Source organism: Molothrus ater, chromosome 3 (genome assembly GCF_012460135.2).
Source record: "Molothrus ater isolate BHLD 08-10-18 breed brown headed cowbird chromosome 3, BPBGC_Mater_1.1, whole genome shotgun sequence".
NCBI lineage: Eukaryota > Metazoa > Chordata > Aves > Passeriformes > Icteridae > Molothrus > Molothrus ater.
In genome coordinates, this window is record NC_050480.2 from 5285825 (window position 1) to 5307828 (window position 22004).

The 22004-nt window shown below is 50.9% G+C and overlaps 2 protein-coding genes across 2 annotated transcripts in view; both read right to left on the minus strand.

The window, feature by feature from the left end:
* Positions 1 to 240: 240 nt before the first annotated feature.
* CFAP61 (cilia and flagella associated protein 61) overlaps positions 241 to 22004 on the minus strand; it is a 90048-nt gene continuing 68284 nt past the window's right edge. The window contains exons 25-28 of the mRNA XM_036380220.1: positions 21059 to 21264; positions 10386 to 10476; positions 7814 to 7949; positions 241 to 461 (exon numbers count right to left, since the gene is read on the minus strand). Coding sequence (XP_036236113.1) covers positions 379 to 461; positions 7814 to 7949; positions 10386 to 10476; positions 21059 to 21264 — 516 coding nt within the window. The 3' untranslated portion in view covers positions 241 to 378. The remainder of the gene's footprint in view (positions 462 to 7813; positions 7950 to 10385; positions 10477 to 21058; positions 21265 to 22004) is intronic.
* Positions 4179 to 6360, minus strand: INSM1 (INSM transcriptional repressor 1). Its single transcript, XM_036380221.1, is given in 2 exon segments — positions 4179 to 6315; positions 6318 to 6360. Coding segments are annotated over 2 exon segments (1437 nt in total). The 3' UTR covers positions 4179 to 4921.

The following is a 22004-nucleotide window of genomic DNA, read 5'->3' on the forward strand; positions in this document are numbered from 1 at the left end:
TAATTGAACTGGTAATTCACTATAGGTAATTTCCCTCTAAAACTGTACAAATGAGCCAATAAATACTGTGGTCCCATACCCTGAGAAAGCAGAACCTGTTTTAATCTGCAGCTGAGCCATGCTCCTTTGCTCTGGTTAAATCCTCCCTGTCACTCACCTTCCCCATTCCCTGAGGAAGGCTGAAAAGCCTCAGCAGAGCGCTACAGCACAAGAGCCAGGCAGGAACAGGCTGGGCTGTGCATGCCCTCGCCTTCAGAGCTGCGAGGGAGCTTTATTAGAGCTTAAAAACAGTGCTTCTTTTTTAAGAGGAACAGGTGGTTTAACTGGGCCTGGCTGCTGCAAATAATGTCCCAATTACCGTGTCGGGAGGCTGCGCTCCTAGGAGGGCTCCTGTGCCGGTGTGGGGCTCCTGCTGCTGCCACTGTGCCCATCTTTGCCCAGCTTCAGTCCCTGGCTGCCTGCTGAGGAGAAAACAGCATGGTCACAACAGCACTGGGGGCAGCCCAGCCCTTGGATCCAAGGTAAGAACCTTGGTAAGAACCAAGTCTGGCAGTGTCCGGGGTGGAGCTGGTGCCACAGGACAGCCCACGCTTGGCATGTCCCATCTCCATGATTAATGTTGCCAGAGGCAGACCTTTGTTATGTGGACTGTAAATGACATTTTATTTAAACCATTTATAGCCCTAATGAGGCTTCTTACCTGCATGGAAGGATCTGAGGTGTTTAATGCCATTTGCAAGGATGCACCTGCAAACCCAGATCCTTCACCAAGGGAAGATGCCTGGATGCTTCAGGGAACTGCTGACCCACCCAGCCTAAAACACCACAACCCAGCACTCCTGACCCGGGAGCAACGGGGCAGGAGGTGTGTTGGCACCAGCACACCACAGCACCCTGTAGCACCCTGCAGGCATGCTACACCCCAGAGAAACACCTGTGACTCCATGAGCCATTTCCCAGCTCATCAACAGCAATACCTTTTTTTAAACAGGCTTGTGTTGTTGAGGAAGAGTGAAATCCAAGGCAAAAGCCAATGTTAGTCCTGTTTCCAGACTTACCCCAATCCCATGGATAACTCCCAGCTGCCCACCCCAAAAACAGACCAGGAGGTGCTGGGCAGGGCCCCCCAAAACCCTGAACTGTGCCCAGCTGTGTTTCCCAGTGAGTGCATCCAGCAAGGCAGCTGACAGATGCCTTACTGCACTGATGGCTACGAGGGACAGTGGTGTGGGTACCAAAACTTGTAAAAACCTTCCCTGGGGACAAGCATCCTCCAGAGAGTCTTCCCCTGTGGGCAGGAGCAAGAGCAGGGCAAGAGCAGCTTACCCCAGCTCCCCAGCAGCTCTGAGCCCATGGGGCAGGGATGGTGTCCATGCTGTATTTCTCAGGACCCTGCAGGTTCCTCTATCCAATCTCCCAGCTCCTTTCCCTGTGCTCACAGCACTCGGTCCCAGACCACACATTTGGCTCTCAGCATGCTCAGAGAGGAGGAAGGCTCCAGCACAGCAGGCAAACCCCTCTGCCTGAATGCACAGAGCATGAGCAACCTCTGCACCAGCTGCCTCCACTGCGTCATATTTGGGGCAGGATCAGTGTTTTCCATGGTGCCCAAACCTGTTCCTGCTGGATGCACTGAGAGCCATCAGCAATTGATTTGTTAGCTGACGGCAGGAGGCTTTGTTTGCACAGCGCTGACTGGCCGTGCTGCCAGGTGGCCGGGACATGGCACCCACCAGGCAACACCTGCATTCCCAGGGTCTGTACTGAGAGCACTCTGGGTTCAGACACACTGCTCAGCCCCTGGGACAGCCACCAAGCCACAGTGGCCTTGGACCTTCACAGACACACAGCAGGAGACAGAGGCCCAGTGCTGGGGGCCTGGGCAGTGGGACAGTGCAAGGCAGGAACTGGCGAGGGGCAAAGACAGATCCATCCCCAAAATACTGTCCAAAGGATACTGGTGTGAGTGGGAGGCCTTGTAACCTGTCATGGCAGTGCAATGCCCTTCACTGCCCGGTGGCATGAGATGCAAAACATAGTGCTGATGGCTCCCTGCAAAGCCTCTCGGGCTGGGGCTCATCCTCATCACAAGGAACCTCTCCAGAAACTCCTCAGGCCATCAGGGCTCACCCCCACAAGGAACCTCTTCAGAAACCCCTCAGACAGTCAGGGCTCAGCCTCACTAGGACACAGCAGTGCAGATGAGGGGATACAGGCTGCAGACACAAAGGCACAGCAGCTCTGTCCAGGTTGCTGCAGATGTCAAAAGCAAATTACGTCCCTTTTACAGGATGTTTGTGAACAGAGCAATTTCCAGCATACTCTGCTGTCACCTCTCCTCACTCCTCCCCAACACAGGAGTCTCCACTAACCACCCTTCCTGCTCAGCAGGAGATGCAACACATCAGTGCCATAGGTTACCCAAACAGTTCAAAAAACCTGGGGAATTCTGGCCCTCAGAAATTTAAACTGATTCTTATCAGGAGAGACATGGATTTATCTGACTATCAGGAAATGGACAGCGGTATGAGGCTGTCGTTTTGTGGCCTGCTGCTGCCACAGGCTTTGAGCACGGATTTCAGCAGGGACACTGCTGTGACAGTGTGGATGGAGCCTTTAGGCTTCTCTGGAGGATGTGCTGGGCATGGTCTGGAAATGGTGTCCAGTGGCCTGAGAGGACAGCCATGTGTGCTGGCAAAGTCCCCTCGGGGAGCAGAGAGCCCGCTCCATGGACAGCTGCAACACCGTCTGCACCAGCCCAGGATCTGGGGCTTTCCAAGGCCAGGGGAGCCAGGCAAGGCAAAGCTGCACCTCTTGCCAGGCAGGCTTTGCTGCCTGCATCTTTCTGGCTGTGCTCTTTTCCAGTGTATTGATTTACAGCTAAAACCACAGCATTGCCTAGGTCTGAAGTCAGCCTTGGTACTACCAAGTCAGTAAGTCAGTTTCCTAGGAATCAAGACAACAGAAGCATACCCATACACTGGTACTGTTCAGCCTGACTGAACAAAAAAACCCCAAAAACAAAACAAAACAAAACAAAAAAAAAACCAAACCAAAAAACAAGAAAACCCCAAACAAATATTTCTCTACAAGCTTTGCTTTATCATAAAATACTCAGCCAGTTCCTGGAAATTTTCCTCCAGGAAGCTCCACCACCCGTCTTTCCCACAGTGAATCAGGGTTAGGAGTCTTTAGGGGAGAGAAGATGGCAGGAACAGGCTGGTAATGTCTTCCAGGGAACCAAAGCCCCAAAGCATTGCTACTCCAAGACAGAGCAGCCCCTATGCCCACACCAAGCCCTCACAGCCCCCTGGCCCTTCACACACACCAGTTTGGGAGCAGGAATCTGCTCCTGGGGCAGGCCAAGCAGACCTGCCTGCCATGAAGTTGGTTCTGTACCTGCTCCTACTGGCAAAGAGGGAGATCCTATAGGTGCAAACAACACCTGTCTGTGAGAGGGGTTTCACAAACCCAGCATGCACCTTCCCCACTTACACAGATTTTACAACAATTCTGACCAAACCCATCAAGATTCCCACATACAAACACAAGCTCTGAAGATGTATGTATAGATAAATACATATCTATGCAGATAGATCTAATTATCAAATGCTGCTGCTGTAGGGCACAAAGGACCAGGCAGGAGCTGGCTCCAGCCCTGCTAAGAAGCAGAGAAATGCCTGGCCTTCCTTGCACCAGCTCCACAGCTCATGGCCAAAGCAGGGTGATGCTGTCCTGCCGAGCCCCACGCCTCAGCGCTGAGCACACGCAGGGATTTCTACAAGTTCTCCACTTACAGGTGCTGCCTCTCCTCGAGCTTTCCCTGCAACACCTTCCAGGGAAGGCACCTGGCAGCTCTCCCCAGCAGCAGAGCACAGGGCAGGCTGTGCCCAAAGGCGGCCAGAGAGCAGGGGCAGGGCTGGGGCTCCAGCCCATGGCCAGGGGACCCCTTTGCTCAGAGGGCAGCCTTCGCCCAGAGCAGCCACGCTGCACCCTGCTCTTCTCCTCCCTTTAATTCCTTTTTAATTAATCTCATCAAACGGCGCAGAGCAGGCTGGTGCCTATGGAGGCACCCTGCCAGCTGCAGTGCAGAGCCGGGTGCCAGCCCCCTCCACCCCATCCTCCCCGAGCCCCCAGGGCCAGCCCGGCAGGGAGAAGCAGGAGGGGTGGGGGCATGCTTGAATTTGAAAATATTTTATTCGAATAGTAAATAATTATACAGTTGAAACAGTTCTATCGAAGCACTCTATAAATAGCTAACAGTTAAGAAAATAATGTGTGTAGAAAAAGAGATTGCATCTAAAAGTAAGAGCTGTTGGTTGCACGGGATAAAATGGTTAAGATCATGTGTTATTCTAGGTATAAAAGTTAAAACCTTTTTAGCAGATCCCTTAAGAAAAAAAGATCTTCTAAAACGCACAGTGAAATGGCAGGTGGGGAGACAAAAAAGCGCATTAGAATATCTGCAATCAAATAATATCAATCTTCATAATTAATATAAATAAATAACGAATAAATAACATAATTACTCAAACCAACATATACAGATAGACAACTCATGAGCTACCTTAGAAAGGGCAAACGAACAGAAACAGAAAGTTGGCATGTCACAGTTAAGGCAGTTTCTACAGCATTTTCTGGAGACCATCAACAGCAGAGTCAAGGCATTTGTGGCTACACTAAAGGAAACGCTTGTTTCTCTCAAGCAGTTTGATCTGTTCACATCGATAAAAAACAGAGCAAAGGAACAAAATTTAAAAAAAATTTAAAATAACAAAAAAGAAAAAAAGAAAAAAAGAAGAGAGAGACCCCGGGAAGGTAAGTGTAAAGCCAGATTCCAGCAGGTCACAAGCCGTATTAAAGCTAATCGTGTGGCGGCCCCGGGGGAGCAGCGCGGGGCGGCGGGGAAGGCACGGGCGGCTCAGCAGGCAGGGCGCAGCGGCACCTGGAGCAGGATGACCTGCCGGTTCTCCGAGGGGTGGCACTTGTTGATGTGCCGGGTGAGGCCGGGAGAGCTGTAGAAGGTGGCCGGGCAGTACTTGCAGGGGAAGACCTGGGCGGCGTGCAGGAGGCGCAGGTGCCGCTCCTGGCTGCTCTTGCTGGGGAAGGTCTCCCCGCAGACGGGGCAGAGGCGGCACTCGGCGGCAGGCAGCTCCTCGGCGCTGGGCTCCGGGGCCGCTGCGGGTACCGGGGCTGCCGTGGATGCCGGTGCAGCGTGCCCCAACAGGTGCTTGCGCAGGTAGGCTTGCCGGCGGAACCGCTTGGCGCAGCGGGGACACTCGAAGAGCCCCTCCTCGGAGCCCGCCTCCGAGGCTCCGCCGGGGCTCGGTGTGTCCCGCTCGCTGCCGCTGCCACCGCTCGCCTCCTTCGGTGTCTCCTCCGCCGGGGCCGTGCCCGGGCCCGCGGCCGGTGCCCGGCCCGCCTCGGGGCCGCTCTTGGTGGCGGGCGGACGCGGTTTGTGCCAGCGGCGGTGGGAGGCGAGGTTGGCGGGGCAGGAGAAGACCTTGTCGCACTCGGGGCAGCGGTACTCCACCCGGACGATGCGGGAGCAGCGGTGCTGCGCCAGCGCGAAGGGGTCCCCGTACTCCTCCTTGCAGAGCTGGCAGATGAACTCGCCCAGCGGACGGGCGCAGCCGCCCCGCGCCTTGGCCGGCACCTCCACCGGGCCCTCCTTGATGCGCAGCCCCAGCACGGGCGAGGTGGTCACTTCGTCCTCGAAGGTCAGCTTGCGGATCGCCTTCGTCTTCTTGCCCGACGGGGCCTTCTGCCGCCCGGGTTCGGAGGCACCCGGCGGGCGCTTGGCGGGCAGCGGGCGGCCCGAGGCAGGCGGCGCGGCCGGGGCGGGCGGCGCGGGGACTCCGCCGGGGCCGGGGTGGGCGGCGGGCGGCTCGGCGTGGCCGGCAGCGGTCCAGAGCTTGAGGTCAGCCGGGGCGAAGAGGATCGGGTCCATGGTGCCGGGCACGGCCGGCGCGGGGAAGGACTCGGCTGAGACGGGCGAGCCCAGGCTGAAGCCGCGCTCCAGGTACTTGTCCCTGCTGACGGGCCGCGTGGGGCTGTACAGCGCCTGCACGGCGGCATCGGGCGTCCCGAACGGCACCGGCGGCGGCGAGTCCCGCGGCAGGGGCGGCGGAGCGGCGGGGCAGGCGGGCGGCTGGGCGGCGCCGGCGGGGAGCGGCGGGCCGGCGGCGGCTTCGCGGCAGCAGCGCGCCCGGTAGGACACGGGGGTGGGCCGCCGGCTGCGCTTCACCAGGAAGCCCCGGGGCATCTTCGCGCCGGCTCCGGGCCGGCGGCGGCCACGACGGAGGCTGCTAGCTCTGCCCGCGGCGCGGCCGCCGCCGCCTTTAAGCGGGCCGGGGCCATTGTTCGGGCCGGCGGCGGCGGGACGGGCCAATCAGCGGCGGCGGCGGCGGCGCGGCCGCACCTGAGCCCGGACCGGCACACGCCCGGCCCCGCCCCCGCCCGCCCGGCACGCGCGGCCTTTGTGTGCCGCCCCCCGCGCCGGCAGCGGGGCCGGCACCGGGTGGTGCTCTCGGGCCGCCCGCCAGCCCGGGCCGCGCCGCCGGCGAGCTCGGCACGGAGCACCGTCCGTTCCCGGCGGGCCGACTGTCTGCGGGGGCGGCCGGCACCGGGGCGCGGGGAGAGGGGAGTTCGGCGCAGCAGGAGGCGAAAGTGGCGCTTGTGGCGGCGGCGGCACAGAGGGGAGCGGGGCTGCCCGCCGGGGGTGCTGCCCAGCGGCGGCAGCAGGTGGCCAGCGACGGGTCTGTCCGAGCAGGAGGAATAACGAACGGGTCACCAGGGCCCGGCCGAGCCGGCAACCCTGCGAACGGAACAACTCCGCGCTGCTGCGGGGTCGGGGCAGGCGGAGCCACAGCCCCGGCCCGCTGGTAACCGAACCTGTTACTCTGACCCTAACGGGTCAGGCCCGGTTCCCGGTACACGCAGGGACGGCGACGGCGGCGCTCGGTTTCAGCCCGAACCGCAGCGCGTCGGGTACGAGGCGCGACGGGGAACGGGCTGAGGGTCCCCGCTCCCTGCGCTCGGTGCCTAAGCAAAGACGCCCGAAGCCCCCGAGGATGCGGCAGGTGCAGCCGTGGCGGGGAGAGCCCCGGGCCGCGGCCCCGCTCCCGCAGCCCTTTGTCCGCGGCGGCGCGGGGCTGCGCGCGGGGGGTCGCGGGGCCGCCCCGCAGGTGGCGGGACCGGGGGATGGGGGGGGGGGGAAGGAGCGGAGCCGCCGCCAGGCCGGGGGCGCGTGCGGGCAGCGCCCTCCCCCCGCCCCCCGCCGGGCCCTTTGTGGGGGGCGCGGGGCACGCGGGCGGCACGCGAGCGAGCGGGGCCCCCCCGCGCGCGCCTTTGTGCGCGTCATTAGCATAAAGCTGCGCGACCCTCGGCACAAAGGGCGGCGGGCGGGGGGGCGCGGGGGCCGCCGCTCCCCCGGACACCCCCCCGGCGGGCCGGGACAGGCGGCGGGGCAGGCAGGGAGGGAGGGGGGGGGGGGGGGGTTCGAGGGGCCGCCCCCGCCCGCCCGGGTGGGACAGGCGTGCGGCGCGGCGGGGCGGGGCGGGCGGCCCGCGGCGCATTAGCATACAGCTGCGGCCCCGCGGGCACGCGCCGCCGCCGCCTCCCCGCCGGGGCTGCGCACCGACAGCTCCCTTCACCGACGGGGCTGCGCACCGAGACCCCCCATCACTGCCGGGGCTGCGTGCTGAGATTCCCCCCTGCGCACTGAGACCCCCATCACTGCCAAGGCTGCGCACCGAGACCCCCCTGCCCACCGCGGGGACTGCGCACCGAGACCCCGTTGCCTCTCTCCTACCTGCGGGCGGGAGCAGTCTGTAGGCATCGGTCGGGGCGTACACGGGCAGCTGGGCGCGGTGGTGGCGCAGGTAGCGCAGGACGGGTTCCCGAAGTGATGGCCGGCCGGGTTTCAGCCTAGGCTGCTGCCCGGGCACCTGCAGGACAGAGCTGTCAGACAGACGGACAAACGGGATTCGGGGCACACTCCGGAGACACGGAGCGTGGCAGCGGGGTCCCAAAACATGTCGGGGCTAGGATACAGGCAGCAGTGGGGTACGGAGTGGGGCTCACACTGAGTACACCCTGGGACCGGTGGTGCTCGACTGTTTGTTCGCCTCTCCCTCACAAATACCCAGCCACAGGTGCAAGGGTTGTGTGGAGCAAACCCGTGGGGAACCCCTGTCAGAGGGGTTTCGCCAGAGGAATTCCACACTTCCCCCTTCACCCCCCCCCCCCCTCCAAGCCCTATATTTACTGTGGCTTTTAACCGAGCCTCAGCACGGCCCAGCTGCAGCCAGAGCACCAGGCCATTATTCCTGACGGACCACAAGTGCTGCTCCGGTAGCTCTGGCACGGTACGTGTGCCCAGGGCGTGCGGCAGGCAGCATCCAGCAGCTGATGGAGGTGCAGCCCCCAGCCCTGCCATCTGCATGTTTGCATCGCCGGGGCTGCGCACGCCGCCACAAACACATGGCTGCGATCCCCGAGGGGTAAACATGGCCCGTGCCAGCGGCCCTGCCAGAGCCCCGCACTGCCAGGGCAGCCTCGGGTGACAATTTCAACACAGGCTAAATGCACAGCCCGTCCCCAGAACAGAACTGGCTTTTCTGTGTCTGTGCAGTTAGTGCTTTGATTAGCAAATATTTCTGTAAGTATTATCCCCATTGCAGGACACTTTCTCTTTTTTCACTTTCCACTTTCTCTGGAAACTAACCAGAAATATCTGACTTCTGTGCATTTATGCCCACAGCTCTTAAACATCTCTTTCCCTCGTTTTTACACTTCATTAGTAATTTTTCTGCATGCTGAAATGAGCTAGAATATGAGCATCAGGAGGCAAAGACAGTAGGTCTCTTACTTCATACAGAAATACAACCAGTCCTGAGGCATTTAAGAGATACTCCAAGAGTACACGGTACCGGCTCTGGATTTGGGAATGTGCCCAGAATGAACACCCAATGAAAACATAAACTGTGACATTTAGTAAATATAGTTAAAATCACTGTGAAAAAAAATAAAAGTCCAAAATGCCAAATTTTCATTCAGATGGAGATACCATCACCTATGTCCACAGGAATCCTGACTCAGAGCTGCTTCCAGGCCATGCAAGGAGACTCTCTGTGTCAGGACTGCTGCCACAAAGACAGGGTAAGGCAAGTGTGTCCTTCATTTGTAGGGCACAAATTCCCCTCCCTCAAGTTGTTCACACTTACAGCATGACAAACAAGTTTGAATGATGGCAAGAAAAACACTTCACATCAGGCCCCTCATTCTGCACAGAACTTAATTTTGCACTCTTTTATAAAGGTCTTCCAAGAGAACCCAAATTAAACTGCACCAAGGCCCTTTCTGGGTCAGAACAAGAGGAGGCAAATAGCTCTGAGCCCTTTGGGGACAAGGCAGGGCTGAGCACATGTGGCTGCAGCTGGGATACAGCAGCATTGGGCTCTGGAGATGGGTGGGCCATGGGCTCCACTTCCTCCTGCCACCCTGCCTCCATTTACACTCAATTCCATTCGTTTTCTGCACAGTTAAAAACTCAGTGAGCACGTGTTTAAAAGCCAGTGCCACCATCTGGAACCACATGTGGTTTAACAAAGGCAGAGCAGTGTGGGCAGAGACAGGGTGAACTGGTCCCGGGTAGTGGGCTGGAAGCACCAAAATCAGACCACAAAATCTGTTTGGGATCAGCCAGAAGTTCCTCAGGAGGTGGGGAAGGCAGCTCTAGGGGCTGCCTGACACCTGCTGTTGTTGTTAGTTCTCCCCATGGAGCACAGTGACTTTGGATTTTGGGCAGGCAGTTCCTGGCTGCTGAGGCTTTATGCCTCTGTTATGGTGCTAGGGCCAAAGCTGTAAAACAGCATTAGCAAACATTTTAATTCCATCCTTATTCAGGAAATCCACTTATCACTGAAAAAGCCAGTTGCTTTCACCCTTTGGACTACAAAAGCCATTCCCTGTGGGTAGGTGTTGAAAAACCTACCCAAGGCTCAGCTGAGAGAGGTGTAGGATGGCCCGTAGCATATTCCTATTAGGGAACACTCCTAAACCCAAGGGGGATACGTGGATAAGCCAGGCTCCAGATTCCACTTGTACAAAATTGCAGCTATAATGCAAAAATTCAGTCATGGACAACAAAACAAGTTCGAGTTCTACTGGCAGATTTGAGAACACACCCAAAGCAGAAAACTGAACACTGTGCTGTACATGGTGACCCCCCCTGTGAGGTACACAGTCTGCTCTGGCTTCCCTGAAGAGAGAGGTAAACAGAAACATAAAGCTTCAGGATACAGATGGGAGCAGAAATCAAAGTGACCAACACCAACAAATTACCTAAATAATAAAATGCAGTCGCCAGTCATTTTTCTTACCTCTTCTGACATCAGGATTTGGTGCAGTTCCTTCTGCAGATCGATAAACCGATCGTGATAGATGGCCAAGGACCAAGGTTCCCTGAAGTAGCTGGGTAAAAAAGAAGAAATTTAGTTATCTTGTGAACCTCTCATTAACCACTAATAAAGTATTTACCTGCTTTTTTGCCTTTATAAATTACAGTTCTGGACCCATCGTGATCGTTTGTTCATAAAATGCCTCCTTGTAACAGCATGGTCAATCAATTCTTTTAATGGATGTTCCTGATGTACAGCCAGCTTCAGTAATTACATTTAAAGTGGCCTAATTCAGAGCTGTGGCAAGACCCAGTGAAGAATCCTGATTTTATCAGAATTTAAAAGCCTGAAGACCTGTAAAGAACGGTGTCTCCATTATCTGTCCTCATTTGAGAAAAGCAGATTGCAGGATTAACTGAACTACTGCATAAACAAATTAAATTTGTGTAGACAATGACACAAATGTTGTTCATCATTAAGGTTTCTGGATTAATAAAAGCCAGAAAAACAGGCCACCACAGCGCTGCAATATGTTCTTTGCACTAGTGTGATGAAGCTAAATTGAACCGATTCTAGGAGCAAGCTCTTGTAACTTTTTCTTTCCAGTGACAGCATTCACAGCAGCATTCTTCCATGAAAAAGGAGGAAAAGGATGGAGAGGGCACTGCTCCCTGTAGAACTTCATGGCTATAAATATAACTGGGGGCAGCCAGATTACAAAGCTGTGATTTACTTCTCTCTATAATGAAAGATAAATTTTACAGCTCGGGTGAGATGCTGGGAGTGTAATTCTTGTTAATGCTCACAGTGGTCAGGAGGTGCCCCGTGCTCATCTTCATAATCACTGAGCAGATGTCAGCAGGCTCACCCAGGAAATTGGGAGAGGGGGGAATTTGTGTGGTTGCCACCAACACTCATGCCTTGGGAATGGCAGCAGCCCCTGGCACTGCCCTCTGGAGCACAGGAACCTTCTCACCTGGTTCAGCTGTGTGGCCTTTAAGTGAGCACCTGCATAAGGCAGCTTAAACACGCCACACTGATTTAATAATCCTGAGATACCTGTCCACAGAGAACTAATGTGCAGTTTCCTCTCTGCAGATTTTACTTCCTCCATGTCCAAGGGCAGGATTTCCCCCTCCTGCTCCAAAGACACCTCAGCTCTCCCTCACACCCATTAAAATGCTCTGTGCACCTGGCACAGCTTGGCTGGATGTCCACGTGCTTGGTCCCTCTCTGCCCCAGCACCCTTATTCCCCTCTGAGTGCCAGGCTGGCTGGGGCTGCCTCTTGGAATCTGCTTGGCCTGCAGCACAGCAGGGCTCTCTCTCTCCCACAGACCTTTTCACAGTATAAATATTTATGGACACCATTCCAAACATCATATCCTTGCTTTAGCAAGTGCTGCCTAGCCCAGGAGTTACTGGGACTGATGCTTGCCTGTTCATTTAGATATGCAGGTTAGGATGAGCTCAGCTTTAAGGATCCTTTCTTCAGTAACTGCACACCCCAAAAGTGTGCAGAGAGCTGGAGAAAATAACAATATCCCCTAACATTTAAAACCTCTTCAATTTCAGATGAAAAACCCCACCCAACACAAACCTTTAACTCACTATTGATAATAAATAGCAAAGAGAGAAAGGAAGGTGTTACACAAGAATACATTAAGGTAATTAAAGACTATTTTTACTGATATGCTGTGGTAAAAGCCATGTTCTGCTGGCCAAATGTTTTGTCTTCAAGCTGGCATCTTAAGACTATAATCCTGAGCAGATGATTTCCCCTCTCAACTGAGGTGCAACCTTCCCAACTGCCTTACCTCAGTTAAGGGGCTCACCTGCCTCACTGAGGTGTTGCACTTAATGCTCTTTATAAATGTTTCAGGGGCGCTACATATTCCTGCTATTGTCACCAGCTCTATCTATAATCACAACTTTACTGTTCTGGTCAATATCCACAGATTTGGAGCTCAAAACCTGAAATGTGCCACCCAGTTTGGACTCTTAAATGCAAGATTTAATGCAAATAAACTGCCTGGTTTTGGGGAGCAGAGAATGCCTTGTCCATATTTCGTAGATAGACTGCCAGAAGGAGCTCCTAGTAACCAACGTTTACTCCCAGACTTCCTTCACTTCCCTTCACCTCAAGAACACTAAGGGCCATTTGGAGATTCAGCTCACACAAACAATTCACTTTCTTTGCCGGCTCTGTGCTTCCATCTATTTATCTTTTCAGTTCCAATCACCTTTCTCAGGGGGGGTACACGGTGTTTTTGACAGAGCAGCTCTACATATGGCTGCTAAAGGGGAGCTTAATAATGAAAAACCCCGTTTGAAACCAACAAGTTGACTTTCTGAGGCTCATTCTGAATTTTATTACCACTTCAGCAGCAGTCCCTCAGGGCAAGCCGTGGAAGGCTTCAAAGTATAAAGCTCTTCAGTGTACGAGACGGAGCTGGCACACTCCCAACAGGGGCTCAGCGGCTCCTCCGCTATCACAAGAACGGCATCTGCCACATGTGTTTGCACCATTTAGTCTTTCATAACCTGCCAGAGTGATCAGGCTAAATGTGTACAAGATGACAGTGTCTGCCAGGAACATAAGGGGTGTGCAAACTTGGTCACTTCCTAGCGGGGATCCCTGCTGGAAGCCTTTCTGGCTATGACAGCGATTGCGGGAAGGCGTTTGTGATGGGGTGGGATGGAATGGGCTCCTGCAGAAGACAATGAACAACATCCTCTGTGTTGCTAAGGAGCTGGTCTCACCTTTCATTGACAAACAACATTTCAAGTCTGTTCTGCCTCATTTGTGAGGTGCAGCCTACATTAGATGAGAGGCAAGGAGGAAGGAAATATTTTGTGGCACAGAATCCTTCTCTTTGCAAGAGACATAAATAAAATGGACAGAGCTGGGCAGTGCTAGCAAGCAAAAATGGAGTGTACACATGGCTGTCCATCTGAGAGCTGCTTAGAATCACTCTCCATTTCATTTGCAGGAACACACCACATTTGGAGAAGAAGCCTTCCCCCTGTGGAAGACTGTTCTATGTCCTGGACCAAGCAAGGACCCAACACTGACCTGCCAACTGGGTCAGGTCTGGTGGCAATGGGATATAGCACTGGCAGCAAGGTGTGAAGCCAGAAAATCTTTAAAACTGAATGAAAATATGCAAGGATGAAACAAAAAGGAAGTTATAAAGATTAAAAAAAGAGATGAGTGATTTAAGCTCTGTGCTACATCCCCTACCTGCAGGGGAGCTTGTCCATGCCAAATGCCCCATGCTCTGGCCCAGGGTCTAGTTCCAGGGATCAATCCTGACCCCTGAGCTGTGCCTATGCTCTGGTGCCTTCTTGCTGCAAGGAGGCTGGGGTGAGGAGGGGATTTTCCACTGCTCAAAGGGCAGGTGGCATCTTGTGATGGTGCCTTTGAGAAATCCCTCTTCAGACTGGAGTGTCAGTGACTACAGGTTTGGAGGATGTTGTGTCCATATCTCTTTTTATGCTTGCTACTCACGACGTGCATGGAGGGAAACAACACACCCAAATTAGACTCCTTGCATCCCTCCTACCCATTTTTCCACTAATACACACACTCAAGGGAAGTTCAGAAACTCTGACAGCCTATGATGTGGGTTGAATCTGCAGCTCTCAATGTCTCTAAGCAATCCTGAATACAGATCTCTTGAAATCCCATTTGTTTCTTCCCAAAGCCATCCATGAGTCACCAGTGCCCTGCCCTTGGTGCCATTAAGCCCAGTGCCCCTTTGGTGATATCTGTGCCCTCAGCACCAGCACTGTGAGCACACACAGAGCAGCACTATGGCTTTTAGTACACAATACAAGCAGAGTCACTGATCAACTTAATCTCCTGGTAATCTGTAAGGATTAGAGAGTCTCCTTTCCTCTCTGTATCTTCCCAAGCTTTGTACAAGGCAGGGAACTTTTGAGATAGACATTCACCTTCCTAGGTTGAATTTTTTTTCTAAAAAGAAATATAATGCTTGGAATGCAAAATTCTCCAGGCTGTTCATCTGGAAGATACTCTATCCCTTCTCAAATCCTCAGACTTCAGGACATACAAAGTCATTCTCCAGCCCATGTGGATGGCTCTGGTGGTGCCTCTCAGTGAGTTTCTCAGTGGTGCCTTTGGCACATGATAACCAAAGCTGGAAGCCCAGTCAGGCAGGGAAAGGCTGCTGCTCACACATCCCAGGAATCACCCCAGGAGAACAAGCACAGAGGAGATTGAAGCTGTTCAGCTGACGGGCTCAAGTGGAACACAATTACGCCAGGAGTGCCTACACAGAGCAGGGACTTCCACTTCTCAGGAGTGGGAAGAGTAAAGTGTTGTGGAGGATGGGATGCAATGCAATTTCCATTTTCAGGCCATCCTGACAATACTTCCCAACCACAGCTTGCAGATGAACAAAAGTCTTTTCTCCAACACAAGCACAAAAGATGGAACATCCCATCTTGCCAGGAAAATTCAAAATGTGTTGTTTTGAGAACAAGGTATGCATGTCTTTAAGACTCTTAATTACAAAGATATGGTAATACCAGCAAAAGATACAAAATGTTCCTGATATACCTTGGATAGCTGGACCAGGAATCATAGTGTGTTAAATTAAAGGCAATATATTTATATGCTCCACTGAGCATTTCCTGCATTCATATGACCAATAATTTCAAAAGACAGCTTGTTTACATAGGTAAAAAGCAAGACCAATTTGTGTAAAATCCCCTAGAGCACCACCTGAGAGCATTGTTCTTCAGCACAAAGGACATAATATATTCCCTGACCTGCAATGTCTTAACATTCACCTACAACTGCTGAACAGCAAATGCAAACCAACAGCCTGTTTGTAGCAAGAAGGGCCTTTACTGCCTTGCTCTGCAGTTCTGCTCCCTGAACACCTGCTTGTCCAGGTGTTCAAATATCTCCTGTTAAATTCAGTGATCCAGGACTCTGTTACTGCTCTCACCTGGTAATTGGTGACACCAACAGCCTTATGGACAACAAATCTGTGAGCGAATCCACCGAGCAGGTTCACAAAGTAACAACAGTGCTCACAAATTCACAGGCTGACATTTCTTTTGTCCCTTTTGAGAAGCAAACCCTGGAGAGGAAGCCTGTGCTTTTTTACCTCTTCTCACAGAACCTGCAGTGTCTTGTCTTTGGAAGACGACAGGGTTTAAAACTCGTGGTTTACAGCTCCCTTTTAAACATTACTGCAATGGCAAACCAGAGCAAAGGACAACTGCTCTTGCAATTCTTGTTCTGGAAAAATGGCCACTGGCTCCAGGCCTCGTTGAGGGGAACACTGCTCCTGCTGGCCCAGACCCAGCCTCCCCGGGGCTGCTGCAGGGACCCGCTGACGTCAGGGGGTGACACTGTGAACTGCACCACTCACCAGCATCCTCCCTCCGAGTATGCTGGTGATCCATCATGACTGATAAATCAGCTCTGCTGCAGTTTTAATATCCTGGAAATGTTACAGCACTGTACCCAGAGGCACCTTCAGAGAGCAGATCCTGGTATTGAGATAATGCAGCCCTTTCCTGTTCTCCTAAGTGGCCTCAGGAGAGACTCTCAGTTATTTCAGCACTGGCATTTGGTAAAGTTTAGACACCTTAGTAGATCACAGCAGTTGTGGTGTACCAACTCTCACTGAACTGCTCTCTGAACTTTCTAACCTCAGTGTTTTTTAAAGCTGCTGTCTGTGCTCTCTCTATGAGCACTTTGTGGCTCACCCTGAAATCAGGCTTACTGCATTTTTTTCACGTAGTGTTATTTCACACATAATGTATTATGGAAAATGATTTAAAGGAAATTAAACCTGAGGCACAAAACCATCAAACAGGCTGTGTGCAGGAGTATGATTGCTTTTCTGCAATTGTTTATGGATTCAATCATTCATAATGGTTTGCATAATTACTTGTATGAATCAGCAAGGTTTGGCTGCAAATTAATGTGGCAGGGTTCAGCTGACAAGCTTTAACTTACTAATTTGAATGTGGGGTTTCTTAGTAACATGGCTCTTCATTGGCAAGTTAGCTGCTCCTTTAAAGCTACTTAATATCTGGAAATCTCCAGCCATTTGTATCGATTTGCTCAGTAAGTGCAGCTGTAGCAGTGCACTGTGGGGTTAGTGGTTAATTCCGGGAGCGAAAAAGCCCTTGGTGCTTTGATATCCCTTCAATGTGTCCCTCTTTCCTTACCCTGTCTCTCTCTCTCTCTCTCTTCAGGAAAAGCATACACATTTCCCTCTAATTAGGCTGCAGAAGGTACAGAGCAGCACTAGTCCCTCTCAGTCACACTCACTACCTGTTCCAGAGGTCCTTTCTGGTCTTTTTTAGTCCTGCAGAAAAAAACATCTCAGAGTCTGCCTGATGAACAAAAGCCTACAGTGGAGTCCCTCAAATGTAATCCCAGTGTGCTAATGGTGTGGGATCCAGCAGATTCCAGACAGCAGCAGGGCATTCTGGTGTTCCTCTTAACAAACAACCACTCTTCATTTCAGAAAGCTTGGGTTAAAACCAGCTTTTCCATGTAACATGCATTTCATGTTTAAATAATCACTGATTATCCAGCCTGTAAGTAATCAAATTCTCTCTACCTTTCAACAATAATGCTGAAAACATTAAATGTTCTTCTTTTCCTTAATGCATTTGTTATATTGTGAGCTTTATTAGTGTTGAGTCAATAAACAGTCCAGTGTGGTGTTTCTGCTTAACAGTCTCACTGAATGAGAAACAACCAGCATTTTCTGCAGGTCATGGCTGCCAACGAGTTCATTAATACACAATTACAAAATCCCAAGTAAAAGCCACTCACACCTCATTTGCAAAACAAGCTCCTTAAGTATTTTAGAAACTAGTGGGTGAGATTTTTATGCATTTATGTTAGATTTGACTTTCATTAATGCCAAATGAACCTTACATGAAGCACTTCTATCTCATATTAAAGGCATGATGCCAGTGAGCATCCATTTGGTTGCTAAGTATCAGGAGATCCTCTAATTATCTGTTTTGTACTTAAGATGCAGCAGAGGGAGATTCCACTGCTCTGTGGACATGCTCCATAACTTGGCAACTGCCTTGCAGCTGCCTTCAGCTCAGAAGGACACAAAAGGAATGCTGGTCGCATTCCTCCTCTGTGAAATAGTGTGGAGGACTGATGACCAGTAAATCTATAAACTTAAAAAGAAAATAAGAAAAGCTTCAGACCTCTCTCTCCACCCCTCTCTTTTATCTGCTGCTAGGGCAATAATGGAAATAATCTGAAGGCCTTTCAGCAAGTGAGGGAGGCCAGGAGCATGGTGTACAGCATGGTATCCCTTCAGGGCACACCACCAGAATTTGCTTTCTTTTTTCTTCAGGAGAAGACTCCCTGCAAAAAAAGAGCCTTGTTCTTGGGGACTCAAATTCTAGTTGACTTTTTGAGATGCAGCCTGATGGGAAATGAATAAAAACTGCAGAAAACTCCTTCCTGAAGTGGATTCCAAATCTACTGAGTAATGCCATTCAGCTCACAGGTGACGTGTCTTTGGCTCCTACATTTTTTCCTGCCCTGGCATAGAAGAACTGCACTGTCAGGCCCCTCTGCTGAGAAATGCACTGGCTGCAGGCAAAAGTGCAAGGAGAGCACCCACTGCATGGCACGAGGCAACTAGAAGGGAGGACAATGTGTGCCTCACCTCCTCCAAGAGTCCAGGCAGTGACCAATCCTTCCTTTGGTTGTGGGTCAAGTCCTGCAGCTTTTAAATCCTGATGAACTCCTACCCAAATCAATGGAACTTTTCTCCAGACAAAAGGAAATGTTGTTTCCCTCATTATTCCCATTAGCTATGGTTCTAGGCACACAAGCAGAAGGGATGACTTTGTCAAGTTTGCTGGATCTCCGGGGCCTGTTGTTAAAGCTAATTTGAGAATGGCATTGGCACATTCTGGCCAGGAAATCCAGTACCATGGGGTTAACTTTCAGCTCTTACACTGAACGCAAATCAGTGAGGAAATTCACTGCTAGGTGCAGTCTCTAATTATTTAAAAGATAATTTGCATGCTACACAGAAATAAATTAGCTCCCAGGTGACAGCTGTTCCACTGTGTCCATTCCTGGAACGAGATGCCATGCTGGGAAATCTAAATGCAGACCAAAAGATTAAAACACTGCATTTTCTTGCCTTGTAGGAAGGCTCTTCCCAAAAGAGAGGCATAAAGAAGAGAGGAGGGGAACAGATGTTTCCAACCATCAAGTTTACAAGCTGAACTAGCACACCACATTTTCACAGTCTATATTTTCGTTTCACTAAGGGGATTTCACATCTTGCCAGTAGACGTGGATGCAAGTGTAACAGGTACTAGTTTAAAAGGAAGGTTTTGAAATCCAAAGCCAGGAGCTCAGTCCTTACATCAGGTTTGTGTTCATGTGGGATCCTTACAGACCACATGAACAAGGCCAAAACCAGTTGTTTTATCACACACATAGAAATCAGTGAATGCATTTTCCTATTCTGTACCAAAAGCCAACCAGACACCACTTTTTCTCTACATAAAAGTCTCATGACAACTCACAAGAGATGCTAAACCATTTTTCAGTGTAATGGTTTTCTAACAAACAGTCTTCTCATGGCTTGGTTTTAACAGTGTCTATTGCACACTGCACGCACATGTAGGCACATTTTATGTGACACTGTGGGGAGGTAGACAGGTTGTAGATGTGAAATATTATGAGAGTACATTATACTGCCAGCCTTCCTCTGTTGCTCCATCTCCTTCTGAAAGCATCAAATTTCTTTGCCAGCTTGCTGTGTGCCAGGACTGCTCTGTGGGGATGCCAGGGAGTTTACCTGTTACACCTGCTGGAGAATGCTCCCTCCTCACAGGGTGGACATGTGTAACAGGAACACCAAGCTGGGATGAGTGGGAGTGTCTCTCTGTGTGTGTGTGTGTGTTAAAGTGCCACAAGAACCACACAAGCAAGGATTAAAGAGCAGCATATGTTCACTGCTGCAGAGCAACATATGGGATTTCATTCATATGACCAAAGAGCAAGAAGAGAAGAACAAATCTATCTAAAGATAAGGTAGAAAGAAGACTGAAAACAACTGGAGGCAATAAAAAAAAAAAAAAAAACAGATAAGAAAAACCTGGCAACTATAATTCAGGAATTCTGCCACAGGCTAATGAGAGGCGAGATAAAATAATGAGGCAAAAGGTCCCAAACAACATCACAGTCTAATGGCTGTAAAAGACAAGTCCAAAATTAGTTCATCATCACTAATTAAGGAAAGCTGAAGGGATGTGATGAGGCCCTGATACGTGGTATCCCTCTGTGCAGCACGCCAGTGATCCTTTGGTCAAGGTCAGGAAAATACTGCTACCTGTGCTGCAGGCTGGAATCCCAAAGCAGGATGATTTATTCTTCCAGATGTTACTACTGGTGTGAAACCTGCTGGTGCATCTGGCAAATGCCCCTGACCACACCTCAGCAGTGGTTCACAGAAAGGTGAGCTCTCAATGCGTGTGTGCACACTGTGATGCCCCCAAAGAACTGAAGGTACCTTGCCCAGCCTAAGGAGTTCTTCTAGTGCTCCAAATGTACCATCAGCATGAGCCATGACAGGGAGAGGAAATCAACTGCTCAGCCCATCTCTCATGCACTTGTGCCACCCTCCTTCATTTCCTCGTTAACACTCACTGACAGTGAATTTCAGGTGAATTTCAAATCTGCTGTGCCCCGTTCCTCTCTTGTAAAACAACCCCAACATTTGCTACAAATCATAATCAAGCCCTATGGCAGCAATAGTCACAAGCATCTTCTGGACCACGGTACACTCTTCACAGCAAACTTTTACAAACTGTTATCTAAATAACAACATTTAATCTGAAAATTTTGATACCATTCGTGCCTTTCTTCTAATCACTTGTAAATAGAACAAAATCAAACCTGGAAATGTTTCAGGCACCACTTTGTATCACAATAAAAACTGATCATTTGTTCCTGAGCCTGGCTTTCTGTCTCTACCCAGCTGATGTAAGGCAGTACTTCACTACTCCATCTGTGAGTTTCTGTTCCAAAGCATCATTCGTGAGGGATTTCTTCAAATGAAAATCAAAAGCAATGAAACATTCTCTCAGAGGAGATGGCATATGGCTAGAACTAACCAGGCCTTCCAGTCTCTCTCACCAGATAAAAATAGGCAAGTTGCTGAGTGTGACTATCACCACGAGTTATTTAAAATCTCCCTACAAACCTCTAACTTAAAAATTTGATTCAAAGCAACAAAAATACTTTTAAAAGCAACTTTTGAACGTGAGTCTTCAGTAATAAAGGATTGTTCAAGTTCAGCTTAATGATTAACCTACTGAATATTCTAAACAAAAGTGATAAAGACACCAAAATGCTCATTCAGATTAAAGATAACCAAGTAAACCATTGCTCCTCCTCTAAGTAAATCTCAGACACACAGCTCTTTCCAGGAAGGTCTTCGGGACTTACACTTTTACCGACAATTCTGCTAAATAACGGAAAATATTTTTAAATCTATTTTTCTACCTTCTGTTCCAAGGGAAAACAGCCAAAAGACAAAGCACAATAAGACAAACCTTACATTCTGCCAGAAGGTAGATTTTGTGCCCAACAGTGAGCTCCTCTCACCTGTAGAGGTCTGTGAGCTGCCCGGCCCTCCAGCGGTAGTACAGGTCATTGAGGAGGCGCTCGTGCTGCCCGTACAAGCAGATGTAGTTGGACACAGGGAAGGGTTCTTTGGAAAAGCAGGTGATGCTGTCCACCATATTGTATCTGCTGAAGTGTATCCTGAAGTAATTCCCATGACTGGCGTCCCCAGTTACAATCTCCGTCCCCTGGAACAGAAAACACCAGGAAAGCTGTGGAGACAGAAGAACACCTGACCTGGCACACGTACAGGGTCAGCTTCGCTTCCCAGCCTGTAGCTCTCACTGCTTAATATCCACAACCCTCCTGTTAAAACTGAGAGACCACTCCTGGCACAGCAGTTCATTGGGCATGTTGCTGTAGCTTGGACACAGATTTTCCATGTGGTTTGGTTGGTTTGGTTACTGCCCATCCCACTGTCACTGCAGACACCAGGGAACCCAGGCCCTCTGGCTGTGCTGGCAGCGTGACATCGGATCCACAGGGACCTGTGACCTCCTGGAGCAGCAGCTGGAGTCAGGAGGGATGACCTGGGGCATCCCAAACAACACTGGACAGCTCTGTTTGGGTAATTCAGCTGAACTCTGTTCAGCTCCTTTATGACACAGAGCACACTCATACATATCACATTTACTGTCAATAAAAGATCATCAATATTGGACATTCACACTCGAACTGTAGCATTTAGCTTCAGCCACTTAAATCAATCACTTAGACAAAAATATAAAAATTTCCTTCAAATCTCACATTGCAGTGGGATGATCAGATAGCTTGAAATTATTTTTTCCAGCTGTATTCCTGTCACAGTTTTATACATTTCTACAACCTGTTGCTAGGCTACAGAAACCTTTAGTATTTCCACACCTAAGCTAGTACCTTTCACTAGCTTCTCTTACTTCTTTCTTAGAAAATTCTTTTAGGATTTTTA